General features: G+C 37.1%; 1 protein-coding gene across 1 annotated transcript in view; it reads right to left on the bottom strand.

Annotated features, from left to right (window-relative positions):
• The window catches only part of med27 (mediator complex subunit 27), a 281,574-nt gene extending 262,410 nt beyond the window's left edge, over positions 1 to 19,164 (bottom strand). The window contains exons 1-2 of the mRNA XM_063073488.1: positions 18,946 to 19,164; positions 11,430 to 11,574 (exon numbers count right to left, since the gene is read on the bottom strand). Of these exons, the coding sequence (XP_062929558.1) occupies positions 11,430 to 11,574; positions 18,946 to 19,148 (348 nt within the window). The 5' untranslated portion in view covers positions 19,149 to 19,164. The remainder of the gene's footprint in view (positions 1 to 11,429; positions 11,575 to 18,945) is intronic.
• Positions 19,165 to 20,463: the final 1,299 nt, after the last annotated feature.

Below are 20,463 nucleotides of genomic sequence, written 5' to 3'. Positions count from 1 at the left end.
CAAAACTTGTCAAAATGTAGTTAAAGTAATGCTTCAAGGAATCAAGTGGAACAACAAAAGTTAGAATTCGAATGATCAGACAAGCAACAGCTGCACCCTTATGTACAGTGGCATACAAAAGTTTGGGCACACCGGTCAAAATTTCTGTTACTGTGAATAGTTAAGTGAGTAGAAGATGGACTGACCTCCAAAAGTCATAAAGTTAATGATGAAACATTCTTTTCAACATTTTAACCAAGATTAGTGTATTATTTTTGTTTTGTACAATTTTAGAGTGAAAGAAAGGAAAGCAGTACCATGCAAAAGTTAGGGGAACCCAAAAGATGTGAACTCTCAGGTAACTTTTACCAAGGTCTCAGATTGTAAATAGCTTGTTAGGGCTGCGGCTTGTTCACAGTCGTCGTTAGGAAAGGCCAGGTGATGCAAATTTCAAAGCTTTATAAATACCCTGACTCCTCAAACCTTGTCCCAACAATCAGCAGCTATGGGCTCCACTAAGTAGCTGCCTAGCACTCTGAAAATTAAAAAAAATGATGCCCACAAAGCAGAAGAAGGCTATAAGAAGCTAGCAAAGCATTTTCAGGTAGCCATTTCCTCAATCCGTAATGTAATTAAGCAATGGCAGTTAACAAGAACGGTGGAGGTCAAGTTGAGATTTGGAAGACCAAGAAAACTTTCCGAGAGAACTGCTCGTAGGATTGCTAGAAAGGCAAATCAAAACCCCCGTTTGTCTGCAAAAGACCTTCAGAAGGATTTAGCAGACTGTGGAGTGGTGGTGCACTGTTCTGCTGTGCAGCGACACCTGCACAAATATGACTTTCATGGAAGAGTCATCAGAAGAAAACCTTTCCTACGTCCTCACCACAAAATTCAGCATCAGAAGTTTGCAAAGGAACATCTAAACAAGGAGTCCTGACGAAGGGTCTCGGCCTGAAACACCGACTGCACCTCTTCCTAGAGATGCTGCCTGGCCTGCTGCGTTCACCAGCAACTTTTATGTGTGTTGCTTATCTAAACAAGCCTAATGCATTTTGGAAACAAGTCCTATGAACTGATGAAGTTAAAATAGAACTTTTTGTCTGCAATGAGCAAAGGTATGCTTGGAGAAAAAAGGGTGCAGAATTTTATGAAAAGAGCACCCCTCCAACTGTTAAGCACAGGGGTGGATCGATCATGCTTCGGGCTTGTGTTGCAGCCATTGGCACGGGGAACGTCTCACTGGTAGAGGGATGAATGAATTCAATTAAGTACCAGCAGATTCTGGAAGCAAGCATCACACTGTCTATATAAAAAAAAGCTGAAGATGAAAAGAGGATGGCTTCTACAACAGGATAATGATCCAAAACACACCTCAAAATCCACAATGGACTACCTCAAGAGGCACAAGCTGAAGGTTTTGCCATGGCCCTCACAGTCCCCTAACCTAAACATCATCGAAAATCTGTGGATAGACCTCAAAAGAGCAGTGCATGCAAGACAGCCCAAGAATCTCACAGAACTAGAAGCCTTTTGCAAGGAAGAATGGGTGAAAATCCCCCAAACAAGAATTGAAAGACTCTTAGCTTGCTACAGAAAGCGTTTACAAGCTGTGATTCTTGCCAAAGGGGGTGTTACTAAGTACTGACCATGCAGGGTGCCCAAACTTTTGCTTCGGGCCCTTTTCCATTTTTGTCATTTTGAAACTGTAAAAGATGGAAATAAAAAAGTAATCTTGCTTGAAATATTAAAGAAATGTGTCATCTTTAACTTTATGCCTTTTGGAAATCAGTTCATCTTTTACTCGCTCAGCTATTCACAGTTACAGAAATTTTGACCAGGGGTGCCCAAACTTTTGCATGCCACTGTAACAGATACCCAAGTCACATGAATGTAGGCACTTACTAATATTCTACTCGTGGCAGCTTTTATCACACTACTACAAAGCAAATTTCTCACAACCCAGGCATAGCCAAGCAATGGTCTGTCACTGCGTTCAAATGACAACAATAATGACATTTAGAATGTTCCCACCTTCACCTAGAATAAAGCTGGCAGAGATTTCTAATGCATTTTAGATGCAATGTAGTATCCTGTTCAGCTACGGTATTAAATTCACTGCTGATCTAGAATGAATTATCAGTAGGGAAATAAACAAGACTATTACTAGGCCACCTATAGATTTATTGACTATGCCCACAAGAAAATGAATCTCAGGGTTGTACTTGGTGCAACAAATCCTTAATCTCTGAAAGATGGCTCACTGGTTTACTCCCTAGACTAATATCTGTAATGAGCCATTGGGTCCTGTTGCTCTGTGTGATGTACATAACTACAAGGCTTGTTTTAAGTTAAAAACAAAAAATTATTTTACATATAGTAATACAAATCTACGACCTAAAGTCCTACCCCTCAGATACTCACATCATTCTTCTAAGAATGAGAAAATCGTATTTTATATTGAATGCTGAATTGATTTCAAATTCCAGGTAAAATCGTGAAACTTAGCAAAATAGTCATAAAAGTCAATTTCTTCTCAAAGTACATATATGTCACCAAATACTACTACCTTGAGATTCATTAACATTTAGAGGAAAATAAAGAAATACAATAGAACTTACGAAATACCATACATAGAAACAACCAAAATGCAAAAGATAAATTATCCAAATAAATATTACTGAGAACATGAATTGTTCTCAAGTACATGCTCATTTAAGTACCGTATGAATTTAAATCCTAATGACACACTTAGTTAAAGTCTATTATCCACACTACAATTATATAATTTCTATTGTGGGTTTATAATTATTCATTCACTCTCCCTTCTTCAAGTTAATGTAATGCTTTCTAAACTCTAATTAAACTTTAAGTAAATGCCAGAATGGAAGTGCATTTCAAGATTATTCATAAATTAATTATTTTCAGCTTATAAACTGATAACTTAGGATGTCACGATCATATGAAGCATTTAAATCAGATTGCATTTTACACTTTTAAGTGACATTGTATCTAAAGACAGGTACAGAGAAACATAATGTACTGACCCAGGTAATGAAACACAATGAATTAATTCAAAGAAGTAGCATTCTCTCTTTGAAATCTGCTTTTTCTCAGGTACTTGGATATCAAAATAAAATTAATTTTCAAATATGATTTAAAAATCTTACAGTTGTTGATATGACAAGGCATTGTTCATTTTACAGCAGGTGGTCAGAAGCTGCTAGTAGAAGCATCCAAAGCGTATTTCTCAGATTTTCCACACTGCCATCCACTGCCTTTATAACAGAACTGCATATCTACTCCAACTGCCAGAACAACAACAGTGTCAGGCTCATTTTGGAACTTACCCGTGACAGACAGCTAACAATGTGAATGCTAATCACAACAGCACATTCAAGTGTCAGCAATATTGACATTTAAAATGTTTCTATCTACACCTAGAATAAAGCTGACAGACTTCCAACACATTTTAGATGCAATGTTGTATCCTGTTAAGCTATATTAAATTCACTGCTGATCTAGAATTAATTATTAGTAGGGAAATGAACAAGTTTATTACCAGGGTAGCTATAGATTTATCGACTATACCCACAATAAAATGAATCTCAGGGTTGTATATGGTGGCATATATGTACTTCAATAATAAATTTATTTTGAACTTTATCTTTTGAAGACAATACATAGCACTACACTGCGACTTCTTTACCCAGTTTTCAAAATCCACAATCCAAATCATTCTCTGTCAAAAAGCAATCATAAGCAGCCTTTTGACCCACTAATTAAATCAATACAACCAAAATTCCTTTCACTCAGGAAGCTACTGAATGCTACCCAATACTGTCCTCAAACACTGTTAAAGATATATTACAGAATAAAGTGTGTATGTTTCAGACACAGCTCAGTAACAATAAAATTTAAATCTGAAATTTGGCACTTAAGTTAGGTTTAACATAAGATTTTCTAAAACTCTCATAGAAGGCCCTCGATTGCACATAGCAGTCTAATTTTCATTTTCCTCCATTAAAATTTTTAGATCTATTTCTGAGGTACATTGCTGAGATTTTCTTTTGTGTTGATCATTTTGAAAACATATTTATTTGTCTATATTCAAAATTATAAGCCAAACATGGATTGCCACAAAACAGTGAAATATATCGCAGAGCATCAAACAAATACTGTATGTATTCTGTGTATAGCTCACTAACGAAACAAGCTAGATTTGGTTTTGGTTTATTATTATCACATCTACTAAGATACAGTGAAAAGCTTGTCCTGCTTACTGATACAAATCAAATTATTATACACTACATTAAGTTAGAACAAGATTATTCAAAAACAATACAGAATAAAGTGTAACAGCTTCAGAGAAAATGCCGTGCATGTAAACAAGCGGTTCCCAAGGTAGGGGTGGTGCTTAGTAGCAAGAGGTGACAGCTGAGGGATTACAGGTTTAATTTAAGAAATTAATTACTTATGAAGCATTTGAGGATCAAATGCTTATTATATTTGATTACAGTGATCATGTAATCACCTCATCTCTTGCTAACCCACCATTCTCTTACACTTTGCTCAAAGCACAATATAGTTGGTAGAAAACATGTGATGCTTCTGTATTTGGCATATCATTAGAAATCCGGACTGAAGAAATCGCGTTATTTCTGAGCCAGGACCACATATTATTGCGGTTCACTACTGTAGTAGTGTTAGCTCATATGATTCCCATACTCTAATCATGCAGTGACATAATTCCTGTAAATTAGGGTATGGCATTCAATGGGGTAAAATTCAGAATCTGACCTTTCAAATGCTCTTAACCATGGCCCAACCAAGATATCGCTGCTCCACTTATGTACCTTCAGGCAGAGAGTCAGGTTTTGCCTGAGCTATGATGATGTCATAACCTTCCTTTTTATAGATCACAGCACTTCAGGTTGGACTTAAACAATAGGCAACTGACTGTGGTTGTTAATCCATAATGAAAATGGCAGATGCAGACTAAATGAAACAGTGCAGACAGTATAGTGTAGAGTATTTGAAATATGGATTTATACCAGCTCCAAACAACCAACAGCAGCCAAAGTATCTCTAGTGTGGAATTTTTTTTCAAATGAGGCAATGAAACTATGCAAGCTCTTTTATCATTTGAAGAGAATACACTCTGATAAAGCAAACAAGAACTTGGCTTATTTCAGTCACTTCATGAGAACTTTCAGAAACAAAAAACACTTCAAAACATCACACATCAAAGTTGCTGGTGAACTGGTGAACTAACGAAGTCCTGACGAAGGGTCTCGGCCTGAAACGTCGACTGCACCTCTTCCTATAGATGCTGCTTGGCCTGCTGCGTTCACCAGCAACTTTGATGTATGTTGCTTGAATTTCCAGCATCTGCAGAATTCCTGTTGAGACATTTTAATGTGCTTTCTGAAACTGATAACATTTTTTGAAGACTTGAATGCTTCATTCAGTAATCAACTGAAGAATATTAGGCATTTACAAAGTTTAATGAAATCAATCTTCAGTTGCAAGGACATGATGTGGCTCTTATCAAAGTCAAATCAGCCATCTCTATATTTCTGTCCAAGTAAACCCTACTGGCCGTCACAACCTATTCCAATTTCCGAGCCTCTCTTAAATAGAAGATGAAGGAAGAATTCCAGGTGATGCTCTTCAAGTATACGGTGCACTCCTGCGTGAGCTGCATAAAGACTTGTCAAAGAGATTCCAGGATCTTCTCTTGATCCAAATTCCACATTGGGTAATAAATCCGTTCCTGAACAATTGTAATGAGGAATTAACAGGAAAGATGGAGGAAGAACTGATCTCGCTACAAAGTGACTTTTGAGTTGAAGCTGAGGTTCAAAAAAAATCATATCAAGACTGTTGGTTGCAGAAAGAAATCTCTGAATACTATCCTGCACTGTGGAAAAAGGTCAAGATGTTCTTTATTGCCTTTCCAACATATTTAGTGGAGTGCAGTTTCAATGCGGTCAACCAACTTCCTTCAAAGCAACGAAACAGACTGAAAATTACTGAATATGGGAATCTGACACTCCTTCTGAGTGATATTCAGCCTGATATTGAGAAGCTGATATCACTACACCAAGCCCATCCATCTCATTGAAAGGTGAAAAAGAAATGATGACTACAAATGTATGGTCTAAAATTGCTGAATTCTTTTTTTAATTGTAATTGAATAATTTTATTCAAGTAGATTTGAATATTTGTTTCAATTATTTGTTACTGCTTTGAATTTGCAGTTCTTATTTTCTTTCACCATGCATTGTAAATCAAAAATCTTTATAGTTTTTATGTAATGGTTGGAAAGGGAGGGGCACTAGGGATACGGTCAGGGAACCAAGGGGACAGAAGTTCAAAAATGTTTGGGAACTACAGACGTAAACAATGAGGTGTAAGATCATAACGAATGTTGTGACTGTGAACAAAATCACCAGAGACACTGAAGCTGGTGATATAGAAATCTTTATTCATCACAACATGCAGGCATTCTCCTGGAGACACTCAGGTAGTTTCACAAACTCAGTGTTCACGACATTTGTATACCCTTAAGATCAATGGTAATGAATTGCATATCTATTGTGGGATATACCTCTGAATATTTAATTACCTTTGCTGGGACAAACTATTTGACATGATAGTATCAGCCTGGTCTGCAAGCTTCCTTGAAGTTGTTTACAATGTGAAAATTACTTAAACCCATAGTTGCTTGGATAAATACAGGCCAATTAACACAACCCCATTATAACATTTGGCTGATGCATATACAAAACTCTCAGGGTCACAATTTTGCAAACCATATCTCTTAAACTGTGATCCAACTGGTGCTTTTAACTTCAATTTACTGCTTGCAATGTACAATAAAAACTGAAGACTGGTCCTTGCTTGAATAAAATATGCTATATTCACATAACCCCAGAATATTCCCTAACAACGAGGTAAATTTCAAGGTCGTGTCCAAATTGCCATACTAATGAACTATTTAATACTTATAACAGCTGGATAGAAACTCTCCGTGAGTTGAGTAGCACATGCTTTCAGGTTTTTTTTTATCTTCTGCCCAATGGAAGAAGGGAGAAGAGAGTATGCCTAGGGTGGGTGGGGATTTTGATTATTCTGGCTGCTTTACTGAAGCAAGTATACTTTTGACCTATATTAACCACAAACAAAAATGGTAAATTTGTGCACTGAATTTCTGCAGAAGATCAAGTATAATTTAAACTATTTAGATGAGTGTATCCAAGAGAAAGAACCAAGTTTAGTGAAACGCTAAAGAAATATCTTACTGTATTAGATATGATTAGAGGTTGGTTACAATTATATTTTTGGATGCTTCAAATGGAATGGGAAAATCCCATTTTGTTAATATATTTTTGGCTAAAGTTCAAAGACAAAATGTGATTGCCCTGACAGTGACATCATTAGGCATTAGGCACTTTAGACAGGAGAAAAATCTGCACATTCACCTTTCAAACTCCCTTTACATTTGTCATACGTGGAGATTCCAATATTTAACAACAGTTGAGGAAATGCAAAGGAAAATATTCTAAGATTGTGAACTTATTTGCTTGGATGAGAATACAGTGGCTGACAAAGCAGCCATTGAAACATTAGATCAAACACTGCAAGACCTCAGACACAATAATAGTGGGAGGTGTTCCTTTTACTAGCTGAAGATTTTCATCAAACATTACCGCTTACTCTGCAAGGTATTTAAACAGATAAACTGAAAGTCTGTGTTAAGCATTATATATTTGGGAGAATGTTGAATGACTATATTTGAAAGTTAACCTGCATGCGTATTTGACAGACAATCTATCTGTGAAAGAGTCTGTTTCTAGTTTACCCAAATAGGGAAATTGAGAGATTTAAAGATCAAAACTCAACCGGGATTATTTTGGTGAAAAACTTGGGCCAGTTGCCACCTCCTGATGTGGTGCAAACTGTTTAACCTAGTGTCACTCAACATTATTTGAATTATGTATGGTTGTGCAATACAGCATCAAGAACTGACACAGCACAGGCCAAGAATAAAGACCTTCTTTTAAAGCCTCCCAGTCAAGCTATACAATATAAATCTATTGACAAAGTGACAGACATTGATTTCCTTGTTGAATTTTTAAACTCTACCACCATCTGCTGTGGCATCATGTATTCTTGAACAAAAAGGAGCTCCAGCCACGCCATGTAGGAATATGGATCGAAGAGACTAGATTGTCAATTCAAAAATTACTTCAATGTGTATTTGAAGCTCCAATAATGACCCGTAGTGCTGCCCCATGGATATCAATTACACCATCTGATCTACCCTTTCAAATTAAGTGACTTCAGTTCCCTATTGAACTAAGTTTTGCTATGAGCATAAACAAAGTGCAAGTTCTTTTACTACAAACTTTAGCTTAATCCTGAAACTCAGTGTTTTTCCCATTGTCAATTATATGCTGGTTGCTCTAGAGATAAAATAATCTATAAAAAAAATATAAAGAAATATAGTGTATTATGAAGACTTCAGCACTGAAGTAAATTTACACATTGTGCATAGGTATCTACTTAGAGAAAATCATAACAAATACAATGTTATATATTTATTTATTTCCAGAGTGTGTGTTTTATTGATAACTTTAGTAAAACCACATAATTTTAACCTCCTAGTATTTTATTTATTTAGAGATATAGCACAGTAATAGGTCCTTCCAGCTTAATGAGCCCGCACTGCCTAATTGCACCCATGTAGCCCATTAACCTACTAACATGTATGCCTTTGGAATGTGAGAGGAAACTGGAGTGTTAGGAGGAAACCCACACAGTCACAGGGAGAACAAACTAACTCCTTACAGACAAGGGCAGAATTGAACCCAGGTTGCTGGCACTGTATAGTGTTACGCTAAACACTAGGTTACCATGCTGCCTCCTCTTATAAAGTAAAGTAAAGGCATCCGTTAGTCTTGCGAGACCATGGAACTGCGCCTGGAAAGTCTTCACTCTCCAGAGCGCAGGCCTGGGCAAGGTTGTACGGAAGACCAGCAGTTGCCCATGCTGCAAGTCTCCCCTCTCCACGACACCAATGTTGTCCAAGGGAAGGGCATTAGGACTCATACAGCTTGGCACCAGTGTCGTCGCAGAGCAATGTGTGATTAAGTGCCTTGCTCAAGGACACAACACGTTTCCTTGGCTGGGGCTCGAACTCACGACTTTCAGGTCGCTAGTCCAATGCCTTAACCACTTGACCACATCCTCTTATAATTCATGAAGTAATTATAAATGTTTAAGTTAAATTTTATTTCATTTACAAGGAGTATAGAAATAACTGCAAACATCATAATTGCCACCATAATAACCCAAGCAATGTTGGGTATAGTAGCAGGTATTGTTATAAACCTTTAAAAATTCTTTACCAGCTTAAATATTCACTTGTACACTGGGATAATTTCAAGCTTTAGCTGCTAAGTTTGTGAGACATTCACTTGATAGTCACCAAATCAATATATTCACCCTTAGGCCCATCAATGCCACACATCCGAACAAATATTTAGGAATACTGTATAACACATCTGAAGTTTGAAATTCAGAGAAAGGAAAACAATTGGGATCATTGATTGTATATTTGATACACATACTGAAATGTGGTAGTAATCCAACTCAATCTTCACAAACATCCCAAAAATCCCAAAATGGTTTGCAAACAAAACTTGAATTAATCAGTCACTGTAAGTTAGGAAATGTGATAACAGAATACATCACTTTAATTCTTTCTAGATATGACGCACACCAACTCTAAACAAAAAGTACTATGAGATCTATTAGTTTTGTTATAGAATGTAGCAATGATTCAAATACACAGTAAACAACTCTTTAAGTTTGCATCAGTGAGACACAAACATGAAATTTCATAGATCAAAAATAAATTGAATTTAGGACAAATCAGGACTAAAGTTTAAGCTCATATGCATAATGCAACAGCTGCTTACGACAGAAAGTACTATTGATTTGAACAAAAATAATTGTGTGGGAAATTCTGCTGAAATTGACTGGGTTTTAAGAAGAGTTTTTGACAATAATGAAAAGTCAATTTAGCAGGCTTCAATGTCAATATTTCAGTAACAAACAAATTGCAATAAGTTTATCTCCAGCTTTCCATTTTTTTTCTCCCACTTTGTCCATAGTGATGCCATATTTTAAACCAGAACAGATATGTTTTCTTCAAAGGAGAGATATCTACGTTTCTTTTAGGTGACAGGGAAAAAATACATACTGAAATTCACTTAAAGTTCGTGACACATTGAAGCAAACTACCATTATATTTACTACTTCACTGTACATAATATCGCACCCCCATGGATTTATTTACTTTCACACACCAGTTATTTCCAAATTTGTCAGTACACTTTCATCATGTAATATAAATTCTAGTCTGGAAGACTAATAATCCATAAAGTTTGTAATCACTGAAATACATCAGTATCATTAGTGACTAAATGAGTCTATTTTGCCAGAAAGAGCACAGTTATGAAATCAGAGGGAGTTAGATATGGCCCTTGTGGCTAGGGGGATCAGAGGGTATGGAGGGAAGGCTGGTGCACGGTTCTGAGTTGGATGATCAGCCATGATCATAATAAATGGCAGTGCAGGCTCGAAGGGCCGAATGGCCTACTCCTGCACCTATTTTCTATGTTTCTATATGTTTCTATGATCTCTTTATGATATCTACCTGCTTTTTACAGTTTCCATTGTTCAATTCTCATTTTTCCTATCATGCAGAGGAAGAAGGGTGCACTCCCATTTTACTTGGTTAGATGTACTGTATGCAGCAACAGTGGAAGTATTTTCAATGTTTACCTTAATTTTTGTTAAAGTCATAGAATCAAATAGCACAGAAACAGGCCAGTTGGCCTACATATCCATCCCAGGCAACACCCTGGAGAAGCTCCCCTGCACCCTCTGCAGTGCAATCATATCCTTTCTATAGCATAGTAACTAGAACTAAACACTTACTTTCCTTTATAAAACTGTACCTGATTATTCTTATATTGTTGTACAATATCATAGCTATGCCCTGGTAAATAAAGACGTATTCTGCATACTCTCTTATCCACTTTATCTACCTGTTTTTTCTGCTGTTTTCAAGGATCCTTAAACACGTACACCAAGGTCCTTCAGTTCTTTGAAGTTCCTAATGTCCTATCACTAATAGTGCATTTTCTGAGCCTTCAAATCAATATGTTCTTTCAAAGGAAAGCCTGACCTTTTTCTCAGTTGTAAACAATGAAGTGGTTTGTTGTCTACAAAGGATGAAATACTGTAACTTTTTTGGGGCTGGGGTGGGGGGGTTATTCAAAATATAGATCCTTGGTGTCAAAAGGCTTACAATTCTGGCTGGCAATTCTACATTTACAGAGAAAAACAAATTGTGTTAGTACCGATCAAGTACCTACCTTGTTAGACCATTTGTATGCCTGCAAAAGTTGGCTGTAGAGGGGAGTTTTATCCTGCACCGGATCGAGACTCAATAAGCCACTGTTATGGAGAGGATGGCTCTCTGATGGTCGCCCTACCAAGTTACTCAAACGTTCCAACTCACTGAAAATCAAAAGCAACAACATTAACAGGTCACTACCTCTACAGTACAAATTTACATAGGTCATTTTCATTAAATGAATACTCGCAGAGAGCAAAAAATAAAAACATAATCAATTAACTGGATGTGAATATTCTTTAAATGAGGGATTCATCAAAAGTCAGGATCTTTTTTGTTATGAGTACACAGGGATAAAAAAGGACATACGAATATGTATGAGAGGAGCTGTGAGAAGTCAAAGAGCAGTAATATCATTACATAAAGTACAAAAGAGGAGACATAACAATTGGAAAAAGAAAAAGAAAAGGAAAACACGCATAGGGTTGCTGAAGAACAGGCAGCAGCACAGTTTTATTCAGGAGATCCGCTTCATAAGAAAACCTCCCAGTAACAACAATCCTGCATAATAAAACGTATTCCAAGTAACAACTTCTGTTTCAAAAGACTGGCTCTTCTAACCTAGAAAATATCCTGAATACGCATCATGACATTCAGCAGCAATTTCAATGGATTTTAGTTCACATTCTGAGAAATTTTAACGTGGTTCACATTGTGCCTCTGTAGTCATCCACAAGCAGCCTTGAGGATGGCTAAGAGTAAGCAGGCACAGTAAGTATAGGTTTCGTTTCCTCTACACCAAGCTTAGAGAAGCACCCAATACCACCAATGTAAGCCATAGTTTCTCCAAAGAGCAATGATATAGTGAAAATATTTAACAGTTTGCTGAACAAATGCATAAAATCAAAATGCATTATAACCCAAGTAGTAACTGTAGAAACTCAGTTCACACATGTTTATCCATCCTGATTTAATAGATACAAGTGGAATGACTATTAAGCAACTTGGAAAGCATTCTCATCCATGTGCTCGACCGCATCAAATTGGGGCTTTCAAAGTAATTGGATGTTTTAAAACTCATTTGGGTCCTAATTGTGGATAAAAGTGAAGAATGAACATGCTGCCTATATAGTACTACAAGAAACTTTCTTTTCGTCAATGATGTCCTGCATGTTGGACTCAGAGCTTGCGTTGAGAGTACAATCGTCCAATGAAGAAGAACTCTCTCAGCACCGTCTTTTTGACCTTAGTAACGCCTTGAAGCCTAAGCAGGTTGAACAGCTTGCCATCCATCCTGTATTTCCACTGCATGTGAAAACTTCAGTCTCACCATCAACACAGGAAGTTATGCACCAAGCAGCCCCATCAACCCATCAACCCATCTCGGTGAATAGCCATCAGCTCCAGGCAGTCGACAAGTTCACGTACCTGGGCAGCACCCTCTCAAGAGCATTTCACAGCTCCCTCTGAGGAGTTATATAAACAAAGAACTGAACTTCAAATGGAACATAGTTTATTACTTTCGTCCTCAATTGTAAACCAATTAAAGAAACCAAGAAGTGAATTTTATGTACACAGTGACAAAATTGGAAAACTGCTGGCAAATCAATTGAAGTCTAATTATGCCAAATATCAAATTAATCAGATTTATAACCAAAATGACCGACTGATACGTGATCATGCGGGGATTAATCAAACCTTCTGTGATTTTTATTCTTCCTTATATCAATCAGAGTCTCCTCGAGACTCTAAATATATGAATGATTTTTTAGATAACCTAGACTTCCCTGAGATTTCACAGGATATGTCTTCTATGTTAGATACTCCCATTACCACTGATGAGATTAAGAATGTTATTTCCTCTATGAATTTGGGGAAAGCTCCTGGCCCTGATGGGTTTACTGTAGAATTTTATAAATGTTTTGCACCTTCATTAATCCCTTGGTTCTGTAGGGTTTTTGAGGCTTCATTAAAACTTGGTAAACTTCCCGAATCTTTCAATACAGCGTCAATCTCTCTAATATTAAAGAAGGATAAAGATCCTGCTCAATGTGCATCTTATAGACCAATATCTTTATTAAATGTTGATTCTAAAGTTTTTTCTAAGTTATTAGCAAACAGATTAGAAAAAGAGCTTCCTTTTATTATTTCGGAAGACCAAACGGGTTTTATTAAAGGTCATTACTCTTTTTATAACATTCGCACACTGTTAAATATTGTTTATACCCCCTCAAAAAATGTTCCTGAGTGTGTTATCTCTTTAGATGCTGAGAAAGCTTTTGATAGAGTAGAATGGCCTTACTTATTTAAGGTGCTTGAAATGTTTAATTTTAGCTCGAAATTTATATCCTGGATCAAACTGTTATACCATTCTCCTGTGGCCTCGGTCCGTACTAACTCTCTAAACTCACCTTTTTTCCCTCTTTTTCGAGGTACTCGACAAGGTTGTCCTCTTAGTCCTTTATTATTTGATATTGCATTAGAACCTCTTGCAATTGCCATTCGAGAATCTCCAAATATTACTGGGATAACTCGGGGCTTAAAGTCCCATAAAATATCACTCTATGCTGATGACTTACTTTTATATATTTCTAATCCTCAAAAATCCATCCCTGCTGTTTTAGAGTTATTAGCACAATTTAGTTTTTTTTCAGGTTATAAATTAAATCTTAGTAAGAGTGAACTTTTCCCGATTAATAAACAATTTCCCTTATATCATAACTTTCCATTTAAATTGATTAATAATTATTTTTCATATCTTGGGATTAAAATTACTTGTAAATACAAAGATTTATTTAAGATTAACTTTTTACCCTTAATTGACCATATTATTCAACTTTCATCTAAATGGTTTCCTTTATATTTAACTTTGATTGGTCGTATTAATGCAGTTAAGATGTTTTTTTTGCCAAAATTTCTATATATATTTCAGGCATTACCAATCTTTGTTCCAAAATCTTTTTTTGATAAAGTTGACTCAAAAATTTCTTCATTTATTTGGCAAAATAAAAACCCAAGACTGGGTAAAATACATTTACAGAAAGCTAAGAGAGATGGAGGTTTAGCATTACCTAACTTTAGATTCTATTATTGGGCAATTAATATTCGACATATGAAATTTTGGTTACTTGACCAGGATATACTATCCATTGGAATTACAATCTGTTCAGGGCTATACACTTGGCTCTATTTTAGGTTCCTCTTTTCCTTTTGATTTGAAACGCCTCAAACAGGTGTCTAACCCGATAGTTAAATATACCTTACGTATTTGGTTTCAATTCAGAAAATTTTTTGATCTTAACCAATTTGGGCTAGCGATTCCTACTTTAGGTAACATATTTTTTCCTCCCTCTTTTACGGATCGTGCTTTTCAAATTTGGAAGACTAAGGGTATTTCACGGTTTTTGGATTTATTTTTAGATGGTTCCCTTATGTCTTTTGAACAATTATCTAATAAATATAATTTATCAAGAATACATTTTTTTAGATATCTACAAGTTAGAAATTTCCTAAGTACTATACTTTCTTCTTTTCCAGTGCTTCCTCCTACATACATTTTAGATACTATAATTAACCTTAATCCATGTCAGAAAGGTGCATCGGCTATGATTTATAATATTATTATGAAACTTAGGAAAGCTCCATTTGATAAGATTAGGGTAGATTGGGAACAGGAATTGGGGTGTATCATTTCCATGGATGACTGGGGGCAGATTTTACAATTAGTCAATACTTCCTCTATCTGTGCTAAACATTCCCTAATTCAATTTAAAGTTGTTCATAGAGCACATATGTCCAAAGATAAATTAGCTCGCTTTTATTCCCATATTAATCCTTTTTGTGATAGATGTCCGGGGCAGATAGCCTCTTTAACTCATATGTTTTGGTCTTGTCCTACTCTGGAAACTTTTTGGAGAGACATTTTTAATATTATCTCCAAGGTATTGAATATCTCTCCTCACCCTATTACTGCTATCTTTGGACTACCTAAAATTTCCAGTAATCTTTCTCCTTCAGCCCGTAGAATGATTGCATTTCTTACTTTAATGGTGAAAAGATGTAACTTGCAACATTGGAAAGAGCTTAATGTTCCAACTACCTTTTTTTGGTTTTCTCAGACGATATTATGCTTGAATTTGGAGAAAATTAGAAGCAATCTTTATGATTCCTCACTTAAATTTGAACAGACCTGGAGATCTTTTATTCAATATTTTCATTTAATGTAATTTTTTTTGTCTCCTCTTTTTTTGCTCCATATTTATATACCCTTCTTGTTTTTTTTTTACTGTTTTTAATGGAGGTCGGGATTGAGGACGTGATTTTAAGTTTTTTAACTCTGTTTGGTTCCAAGTTAGCCCATTGCTTTGCTTTGCTTTTAGTTAGTTGCACGGTGGTTTTTTTGGGGTTTTTTTTTTCCTTTTCTCTATTGATATATATATATAAAAATTAGTATACTATTATGTTACCTTAGTATGTTATGTTTAAATTACATTGTTTGTATCATTTTTTTTGTATTAATATCTCCTGTAATTTTATTATATTCTAACAGTGTATTAGTGCCTATATGGCTTACCTTTTTGTATACTTATTCAATAAAAAGATTTAAAAAGAAAAAGAGCATTTCACATCGACGACAAGGTCAGCTGGAGGATTGCCAAGGCTAGCGCCAATATTGGGAGACTACATGACACCGGAGACGAAGGGGAATTACTCTGAAGACCAAGCTGAAAGTCGACTGCACTGTCATCTACCACCCGTCTCTATGCATGCGAAACATGGACTGTGTACATGAGACACGCGCGTAGACTGAACCACTTCCACTTGTCATGCCCACGGAAGATCATGAAAATCAACTGGCAAGACAGAATTCCTGACATGCATATGCTGTCTACAGCAGACTTGCCCACCATCCACATATTATAGACGAAACATTAAGTCAGATGGGCAGAACATGCTGTCAGGATGTCAGACAATCGTATTCCCAAGCAGTTGCTCTTCGGGGAACTGTTCATACACAGGGAAGTGCTCTCGTGGTGGTCAGTGAAAATGATTCAAGGACACACTCAGGGCCCTTGAGATGGATCACACTTCTTGGGAACATGCAGCCTTGAATCCCGGCACAGCCTTCTCGATAAGGATGCCACCAAATCCGAAAAGAATTGCAACACAGAAGCAAAAAGGAAACAACAACAGCAGAAAATACAAGCAGCAGTCATCTCAACTACAAAACATTCACACATTTGCCACAAGTGTGGGAGGCATTTCCTAGACAGGATTGGACTCATCAGTCACCTCTGGACACGCGAATAACAAACAGACCCACTCAAGGATGCCAGTGGTCCTCACTGCTTATAATGGACGTCCGCGCGCACGTGCACACATACACACGCGCGCTAAGACTTTTGCACAGTACTGTACATACTTTGAACCTTGAACTAAGATGTGTTATTTAAAACAGAGATAATTTATGACATTTCACCTTCCATTTTAATTAAAGTTTAAGTTCTTCTTTTGGATTCTATATAATGTTTAACAGTTAATTATTTTCTTCGACATTCTATCCATTTAATAATGCTACCCTACCAGCTTGTTATTATCATTGCTATCAGTCACACAGGTCATGTCAAACTAATGGGTGAATGCAAAAAATATATGAAATGATAACGTTCTTCCCAGAGATTGCCAAATCTTTATGGGTGACTTTGCTTGATTGATGCTTGGCATTTGATTACAAATATTAGCCCACTGTTGCAAAATTTCAAGGTTCAGGATTCAAGAAATTATAAATTCATGCTTTTGCTTAAGTCATCGTACAAAGGACTGAACTGATGTATTTCAATCCAGAGAATTACACCTTATTTTTCACAAAGTTTAACCTGTCCAAATTAGGAGCAGCTCCAATATAGGGTCCAAAAATGTTGTTTATATCAGCTGTCAATCTAACAAAGGCAAACCAGAATATGATCAGGACAACATTATCATCAAGGTTGTATAATACATACATACATACTTTGATAATAAATATACTTTGAACTATGAAAATCATTAACATTCTTTAACATTGCACCAATACATTTTCTATTTCATCATTTAATTTTGGTCACCACTGGTACTCCAGAAGTATCTTCTGGCATAATAAATATTTCCTCAAGACAAATCATATTGTAAAGCATCAAATCTACTATAACATTCCTAGATGTTTTCATACTTCACAATAGCAACCTTAACCTAGTCCCCACCCTCGGAACTTTACCACTAGGATTTGGGAAATTTCTACAGTCCCATTTTTATGCCGTATTTGATGGTTAGACTGAAAAAGAGCTTAAAAATGACACTGTAAGATAATAAATAATGTTTAAAACAACAGTTAAACACAGTAATTCAGATGACCATGTACACTTCTAATCCTGCAGCCTGAGCTGCAAACACACTCAGTCTGGTTTTGAGATGTTGAAAAGTTTCCAACACTTTGCTGCCGGTGTACAAAACATCCACGTGAACCAAGTGTGTGATCTCTACTCAGAAGTGCATTTTTTTCCCAAGAAGTGTGACCCATTACCATATTATGCCAGCTACTATAATCAATTCAAAACACTTGATTAAATCAGCAGCAGTACATAGAACCATAACAAAGAAAAAAACATGCCCCAACAGAAATTCACATGCTGGTCAGAATACAATGTTAATCATCTGCCTGGCCCACGCCTATGTGCACTTTTATAATCATAAATTGATTCCAGGTTCTTATTTGCAAATCAAAATACTCTGGATTTTGGAAAACAAACTAAAAGCAAAATACTCAGCAGATCAGGTAGCGGCCATGCAGAGAAGAAACAGACAAGAGGAATCACTTTGCCATTCAGCCCATTGTGTCCGATGCAGCTTAAATTATTAAATGTCAAAAGCACTGCTCGTGCAAAGTGAATGAGAGTGATAAATAGCACAAGAAGCAAATGATAGGGAGAAACAGCAAATGAGAACGGATAACTTATACTTTATCTGAGACTATGAAAGTCTGGAAATACTTCTGTCAGTCAACATCATCATCACTGACTTCCTTCAAACATGAACAGTCCAGAGGTATGCACATTCTACAGTTAGTGACTCAATTCCTCAAAAGCAGAACTTTCACAGGACAAGTCAGAAGTAATTTATCTCTGACCTATAAAAGTAGAGGATAATGTTCTGGAGCCATCGCTATTCAGTACGGGAGCCATTTCAGCCCACTGTGTCCATGTCAGGGTATAAATCATAAGCATTAATGTGCACTACCATTTATTTTTTAAATGCAGAAAACCTTCTGCATCCAACGTCTTTTTAGACAACTGTCTACCACTAAATTATCCTAAATATCCCCACATATCTTGGTTTCAAATATGTTTACTGTTAAACGTCTTGGAGCATTTTGCTAACTTAAAGACCCTGAATAAATACGCTATTGAAGTTATTAAAACTCCTAATATACAAATGATTTTATCTGTAATAAATTAAAGCCACAGGGAAGCCCTTGTTTCTACTCCAACCCTGCAACTTACTTCAGATCCCTGTTGACAGCATGAAGGTTCTCCTGAAAATCACTGATGAACGCTTTCTCTCTGCCTTCCAACGTCTCTTTGTTCTTCATCCCATCCTTGAGAGTATCAAAAACGCGGGTAACACTGGAGCGAAGTTGTTGAATGGCGTTAATCGCGTGAGCAAATGCATCAAGATTAATCCCAACACTCAAAGAATCCGCCATCTTCCCACCGCTGCCTAGTGACCGCTTCTGCGCAGGTTGATGACGAAAATTCCGAAACTGGTGTCGTAACGAGGAACGATTGGATCGTGTGGGGACCATTGAACTACAATTCCCGGAATGCAATGTGCGCCCTGCTCCCGCGTGTTCTAAAGAGTGCAGCATCGAAATCAAATTATGATTTACCCCGTCACGGGTATCACAAACATCACTGTTATGTAGCGGGTTGACAAATATCCCTGCATTTGTTGGAGGTTCTGATGCACAGCTGAGGTGAGAATAAACAGGGGTATTCAATAAATAAAAGATCATTAATACATGCTGGAGGAATTCAGCGGGCAGGATGGAAAATAATAAACAGTTGACGTTTCGGGCCGAGACCCCTCATCAGGACAAGGGAAAAAAATGAGGTCAGAGTGAAAAGATGAGGGAAGGGAAGGAAGAAGTACACGGTAAGACCATAAGACGTAGGAGAAAAAAATAGGCCATTTGGCCCATCGAGTCTGCTCTGCCATTCAATCATGGCCGATCCTTTTTTCCTTCCTCATTACCTTGCCTTCTCCCTGTAAGCTTTGATGCCGTGTTCAATCAAGAACATATCAATCTCTGCCTTAAATACAGCCACGACCTGGTCTTCACAGCTGTCTGTGGTAGCAAATTCCAGGTATAGGTGACATTACTTCCCATTCCAACATGTTAATCTATGGCTTCCTGTGCTGCCGTGATGAGACCACACTCAGGCCAGAGGAGCAACACCTTATATTTCCGTTTGGGTGGCCTCCAACCTGATGGCATGAATATCGATTTCTTGTACTTGCGGAAATTGCCTCCCTCCTCCTTCCCTTCACCATTCCCTTTTCCCTCTCCTTATGTGCCCATCACTTCTCTCTGGTGCTCCTCCTCCTTCTCTTTCTTCCAAGGCCTTTTGTCCTCTCCTATCAAATTCCTCTTTCTCCAGCCCTTTATCTCTTTACCAAAATCAATTTCCCAGCTTTCTACTTCACCCCTCCCCCTCTCCTGGTTTCACCTACTACTATACCTTGTACTTCTTCTAGCCCCTCCCACCACCTTCTTAATCTGATGTCTCATCTTTTTTTCCAGCCTCGATGAGGGGTCTCGGCCTGAGGCGTCAACTGTTTACTCTTCTCCAGAGATGCTGCCCGGCCTGCTGAGTTTCTCCAGCATTTTGTGTGTATTGCTTTGATTTCCAGCTTCTGCGATCTTCTCCTGTTTGTGAAAAAGAAGATAATGTTGGAAACATTCCAAAGGTCAAACAGCAGTGGCGGCGTTGAGATGGTGCTTGCTGGTGCTATAGCAC

This window comes from Mobula hypostoma, chromosome 21 (assembly GCF_963921235.1).
Source record: "Mobula hypostoma chromosome 21, sMobHyp1.1, whole genome shotgun sequence".
NCBI lineage: Eukaryota > Metazoa > Chordata > Chondrichthyes > Myliobatiformes > Myliobatidae > Mobula > Mobula hypostoma.
Note: the sequence above shows the minus strand (reverse complement) of the source record. Positions and strands in the feature narration are given on the sequence as shown.